This window comes from Lampetra fluviatilis, chromosome 7 (genome assembly GCF_964198595.1).
Source record: "Lampetra fluviatilis chromosome 7, kcLamFluv1.1, whole genome shotgun sequence".
NCBI lineage: Eukaryota > Metazoa > Chordata > Hyperoartia > Petromyzontiformes > Petromyzontidae > Lampetra > Lampetra fluviatilis.
This window is the reverse complement of record NC_136281.1, coordinates 13,790,392-13,796,619: the sequence shown is the minus strand read 5'-3', so window position 1 is coordinate 13,796,619 and position 6,228 is coordinate 13,790,392. Positions and strand designations below refer to the sequence as shown.

Below are 6,228 nucleotides of genomic sequence, written 5' to 3'. Positions count from 1 at the left end.
AAGGGTCCATACTCTTTGGTTTTTTCAGTAAAGTCACGTAAGTAAAAAAGAAAATAAATTAAATCACGTTTCGGAGGCAACACAATTTATTTTTTATTTTATTTTTTACCTACGTGACTTTACCGAAAAAAACAAAGAGTAATATCCAGATACCAATACAAGGCTTGTCCCAGTCAGCTTCCAGAAATTCACCTACCACCCACCATCCAGGTTCATCACCACGATCACGTTCCACATACGTTTCAGACCACACAAACACGTGTAAGAAGCACACAGCCTCGATCCGTATGCAAAACACATGAGCATTTCACGAAAAAGTGCATGTGGTACTCTTAAATCACCATCCAAATACATTTGAGCAAATGTGACCTTCTGACCGCAGCAGTGAGGATATGCAATTTTTTTGCATAATGCAGAGGTTGAGATGCATTTTACACACGATTGTGTTGCTTGAAACTCATGGTTTTACAGAATGCACGATTATACTTATTATGTTTGTCTTGCCCTAGACGCATTTGAACTCGCTCCCATTCCCAGAGGTCCTGCTGATCCCATAAGGGTCCCCGAAGAGCTTCCACAAAAACTCCCAGACTTTCCCAGGACGGTGGGGAAAAAAAGAGATTCGAGTGCAGCAGAGATCTGTGTAAAGTTTTATTATAGATGTTTTTCCCGTCAAGAATCACTTTGCACGGCAGACGCATACGGGGGGGGGGGGGGGGATAAAACGGTACAGCACAGACCAGTTATTAGAGACGCCGGTAAATAAAGACAAACTTCCTCTCGGGCAATTATACGTTGACACGATTCCGTTGCAATGTTAACAAAAAAAAACATACGCAACAAGACGATTTGACAAGTCGTGGCGTGACCGATGTTAAAGGGCAGGGGGGGGGGGTTCAAAGCAAAAAGAGGTTGGCTGTTTTGTTGTTGGGTGGCCAAATGTGGCTTGGTGTGTCGTGGATGCGTTTTGTGTGCGCCACCCTGGAGGGTGTGGCACGTGTTGGCAATTAACTGTGGAAAACACCATTCTTCCGTTGAGTGTGGAAAACAATGACCCCCCCCACCCCATCACTCCTTAAACTCAATAATAGCCTCATGAGGACAAGTCGTATAATTGTAAGCACCGACTATCAGGGATTCTGAAACTCTAGTCCTGACAAACCACCAAGGCGGTGCACCTTGAAATTTTACAAATCAAGTCGCCCCATGTCACACTCACTACAACTGGTAAATGTGGATCCCTTGCACCCTGGTGAGGAGCTCGGGATGGTGACTGACGACCTCAGCGGACTCACTACATCGCCTCTTAAAGCTCACGGAGCTTGCTTTCGGACTAGGGCTGGACAAGGGTTTGACAAAAAACAGATACTTCGGTTGAAATGTCACATTAAAAAACTGCACTTGTCAAAACTTGTTTATTAAAAAGTGACCAAGGTACAGAAAACTGGGTGCATGGAGCCGGCTGTGGCTCCATTGACTGACACTTTCCCCCAGGCGAGACATTATTCGTGAAAGCCAAAAACATTCACGATTGAAACAAGGACGTTTGACACCGACCGCTTCCGTAACAATCACTTTTCTACAAACACTAATTCGACTGCTGGTGTTGCATTGAGGTGAATGTGTTTTCTGACCGCGGTCGTTAACAAAAACAAACACTGCGGCCACTGAGATGGAGAGCCAGCCCCCCCCCCCTACACCTTAAGTGTTCTTTGAAGGAGCTAGGAAAACCATCCCTAAAGTGGCCTTTCTCAAGGCCCCCTATTTTCCGCCTCTCGTTGCTTCGACTCCACGGGCCTCGGGCGAGACCAGGCGGGAGGGAGCGAGCGGCGTGCTCCCCATCTTCGGGGCATCCACTCCAAGTCCTACGGTGCTGGCGATGTGTGCAGTGTGGAAGCGAGGAGCGGACCCTGCCCGTGCGCCACTTTTGAGGCTTCCCCGCTGTGCGAGGAGCATCCCGAAGAGTCTGGTCCACTCCCATGTGACCGCCGAGCCTGACCACGTTTTGCAGAACTCCAAGCCAAAAGCAGTGGCCGGTGAGCAATTCAACTCTCCCACCGACTTCAGCTTTCTGACAGTCAAACTCTCAGTCCATGACCTAAGCCGCAATCTCAACTTTTCCATGTATTTTGCAAAAACTTGGTAGGCAGGAGACTGAGTGATGGTGTTGGTGGGGCTCAGACTTTTTCCGAGTGTTTGCAAATGCAAGGCCTTGCCGACGCACATGCCGGGTCCACTAGAGGTTCTGCATGCCCCTCGTGTACTTGTAGGTTGGCACTTGTAGTCCGGTGACCTGGTTGGAGAAAGAGGGGCGGGCCATCATGCCCTGGGAGATGACGTGCGCGGCATCGATGCCCTGCGACACATCGGCCGCGTTCACCTGGTGCATCACCGTAGTGCCGGGCGACGGCTGGCGGATGGGGCCCGGCATCGCCTGGAAGCCGGCGGCGGCGTGGGCGTGGGCGGCGTGGGCATGGGCGGCGTGAGCGTGGGCGGCGTGGGCTCCCTGGGGCTGCACTGGCAGGAGCCACCAGGGGTTGGAGCGCACGGGCACCATCTGGGACTGCGGGTAGTACGGAGTGCGGGCCTGCGCTTGTGACAACGTCGTCATAAAGTATCCAGAGGTGGTCGCCGGCTGGTACTGCCCGATGATGGTGGTGCTCGGCGCCACCATGCGCACGCCGCCAACGTGCTGCACGTACTGCGAGGACGACAGCTCCACCTTGCGCTCCACCTTGTGCTGCGCCAGCGTCACGTACATGGGCTTGGAGCCGACGATGCGGCCGTCCATCTCCGACATGGCCTTGATGGCCTCCTCGGGCGTGGAGAAGCACACGAAGCCGCAGCCCTTGGACTCGCCCGTCTTGTTCACCATCACCTTGGCGCTCGTGATGGTGCCGAACGGCGAGAACTCCTTGCGCAGCCTCTCGTCGTTGATGTTGCCGTCCAGGTTCTTCACGTACAGGTTCACGCCCTGGAACTTGTTCTTGCCGTCCTGCTTGGGCGACTCGTACTCCCCGTTGAGCTCCATCTCGCTCTCCGACCTCCTGTGCCCGCTGCCCGCGTAGAACTCGTGCTCGTTCAGGTGGGGGGCGAGATGCTGGAGGTTGCGTTCAGCCTTGAGCTGCGCCAGGGTGACGTAGAGCGGCTTGGAACCGATGATGCGGCCGTCCATCTCCGTCATGGCCTTGGTGGCCTCCTGGACGGTGGAGAAGCACACGAAGCCGCAGCCTTTCGACTCGCCGCTTCTGTTCACCATCACCTTGGAGCTCGTGATGTTGCCGAACGGCGAGAACTCCTTGCGCAGCCTCTCGTCGTTGATGCCGTCGTCCAGGTTCTTCACGTACAGGTTCACGCCCTGGAACTTGTTCCTGCGGTCCTGCTTGAGCGACTCAAACTGTCGCTCCAGCTCCAGCTCCTCCGCCGACTTATGAAGATGGCCCACGCAGATCGCCCGCCCGTTGAGGCGAGGCAAAGGAAGGCTGCGCTCCGTCTTGAGCTGGGCCAGCGCCACATAAAGCTGCTTGGATCCGAGCGCCTGCCCGTCCATCTCCACCATGGCCCTGGAGGCCTCGTCGTGAGACGAGAAGCACACGAAGCCAAACCCCTTGGACTCGCCGCTCCTGTTCACCATCACCTTGGCACTGGTGATGGTGCCGAAGGGGGAGAACTCCTTCCACAGCCGCTCGTCGTTGACGTTGGGGTCCAGGTTGTTGACGTACAGGTTGACGCCCTGGAACTTGCTCGTGCACTTGTGTCTGAGCACGTCGTGGCCGCCGAGCTCCATCTCGAGCACCGCCTTCTTGTGCGTGCTGCCCACGTGGTACGCGTGCTCACTGAGGTGAGTCGCCAGCTGCTGCATCCTGCGCTCCCCTTTCAGCTGCGCCAGCGTCACGTACATGGGCTTGGAGCCGACGATGCGGCCGTCCATCTCCGACATGGCCTTGACGGCCTCCTCGGGCGTGGAGAAGCACACGAAGCCGCAGCCCTTGGACTCGCCCGTCTTGTTCACCATCACCTTGGCGCTCGTGATGGTGCCGAACGGCGAGAACTCCTTGCGCAGCCTCTCGTCGTTGATGTTGCCGTCCAGGTTCTTCACGTACAGGTTCACGCCCTGGAACTTGTTCTTGCCGTCCTGCTCGGGCAACTCGTACTCCCCGTTGAGCTCCATCTCGCTCTCCGACCTCCTGTGCCCGCTGCCCGCGTAGAACCCGTGCTTGTTCAGGTGAGAGGCCAGGTGCTGGAGGTTACGCTCGGCCTTCAGCTGGGCCAGCGCCACGTACATTGGCTTCGAGCCCACCACCCTCCCGTCCATCTCCGTCATGGCCTTGATGGCCTCCTCGGGCATGGAGAAGCACACGAAGCCGCAGCCTTTCGACTCGCCGCCCCTGTTCACCATCACCTTGGCGCTCGTGATGTTGCCGTACGGCGCGAACTCCTTGCGCAGCCTCTCGTCGTTGATGCACTCGTCCAGGTTCTTCACGTACAGGTTCACGCCCAGGTACTTGCTCCTGCGCTCCTGCTTGAGCATCTCGAACTGTCGCTCCAGCTCGGCCACCGCCACCGCCTCACCCTCGGCCGCAGCCTTGGAGGCACGGGCCCCGTACATTACCCGGCTCCCGTTGAGCTCCTTCGCCTTGGCGTTCATCGCATCGAGGGCCTTCTGCGCCTCCTCGTGGCCCTCGTAGCTGCCAAAGCCAAAGGCCTTGTCCCCCACTTCCATTGGCACGTCACGCAAGCGGGCTCCGTGGCTGGCTGTGGCACGTCCGTAAGTGAACAAATCAGGCAGGGCAATAGGATGTCTTCTGACAGGCCGGTGAATCAACTGCGACTGTATGGCTAGATGTCTGTCTGGCTGGTCATTCAGGTTACGAAGACACAAACCAATCAATTAATGTAGCTTAACAGGCTCACTTTCAGGTGGTACGGAGTGGTTATCTGGCAGAAAAACTGTACAACAGGCAGGCCGATTGCTGGTCTGGGTGTTAAGCTGGCAAGGCAGTCCAGCAGCAGCACAACAGGTCGCCCAAACTGAAAATCTGTCTGGCTGCCCAAGCACTTGGCTTGCTTGGCGTCTCAGTGGCAATGAGTGGTACAGTCCAGTACCTGGGTTGGCAGGCAGGCAGTATTAACACGTTCCACGGACAGGGGGTCTGTGTCTGCTGGCAGCCAGTCCAACCACACTCTTTGGGCTGTCTATGCGTGTGAATGGCTGCTCGTGAGGCAGTCCCAACAACGGCAACACGGGACGTCTGTGAAGCAGCCGGGCAGTACAACAACAACACGTTGGCTGGCAGGAAAGGCGGGCAAAGCGGTCCGTCCAACAGGTTGTCTGTCGGGCAGGCAGGCACGCAGGCAGGTAAGGCACGCAGGCAGGTAAGGCAGGAGGGGCTGGCCACGGAGTCGGCAGGTCCACTGGCCGCGTGTCCAACGCTGGGCCAGCTGTTGTCGTGGAGGTGCTGGGAGAGGAGGGCGATGTTGTTGTTGTTGTTGACGTAGGGAGAGGGCGATGTTGTTGTTGACGTTGGGAGAGAATGGCGATGTTGTTGTTGACGTTGGGAGGAGGGCGATGTTGTTGTTGTTGACGATGGGAGAGGGCGATGTTGTTGTTGTTGACGCTGAGAGAGGGCGATGTTGTTGTTGATGCTAGGAGACGAGGGCGATGTTGTTGTTGACGTTGGGAGAGAAGGGCGATGTTGTTGTTGTTGACGCTGGGTGAAGAGGGCGATGTTGTTGTTGTTTACGTTGGGAGAGGAGGGCGATGTTGTTGTTGACGTTGGGAGGAGGGCGATGTTGTTGTTGTTGACGTTGGGAGAGGAGGGCGTTGTTGTTGTTGTTGACGTTGGGAGGGCGATGTTGTTGTTGCGGTCGTGGTTGGGTGTCGCCTCGTCGTGCAAGACGGCGACGCGACTTGGTGGCGTAACTTGAAGTAGACAATTTAAAAACAACAAAAGTCGGGGGAAGCGCGCACGACCACCACGCGCCGTTGGGTGGCCCAATGGTGAAGATGATGACGATTAGTAGTGGTGGTGGTGGTGAGGGCGAACAGATGTAGAAGACTCAAACTAGCGGTTGATGAGAAGCCCTGAGCACAACACGGCAACAAACAAATGGGGAGAGGGGGAGGGAGAGACAGAGAGAGGGAGGCCGCTGGAGGTTTTTCTTGTTGTCGCCGCGGCCTTTTGCCGTCGCAACTCGGGGCAGGAAGCGACTCCCGGCTGCTAAATA

At 56.2% G+C, this 6,228-nt stretch overlaps 1 protein-coding gene across 1 annotated transcript; it reads right to left on the bottom strand.

Moving 5' to 3' along the window:
* Positions 1–690: 690 nt before the first annotated feature.
* On the bottom strand, positions 691–6,228 carry LOC144933608 (polyadenylate-binding protein 1A-like). Its single transcript, XM_078858587.1, has one exon. It carries the CDS (start codon positions 4,721–4,723, stop codon positions 2,237–2,239), a length of 2,487 nt encoding a protein of 828 aa, XP_078714713.1. The 5' UTR covers positions 4,724–6,228; the 3' UTR covers positions 691–2,236.

Bases quoted from the DNA above. Each gene is read 5' to 3' on its own strand.
- LOC144933608 (XM_078858587.1), bottom strand. From the start codon at position 4,723: ATGGAAGTGGGGGACAAGGCCTTTGGCTTTGGCAGCTACGAGGGCCAC.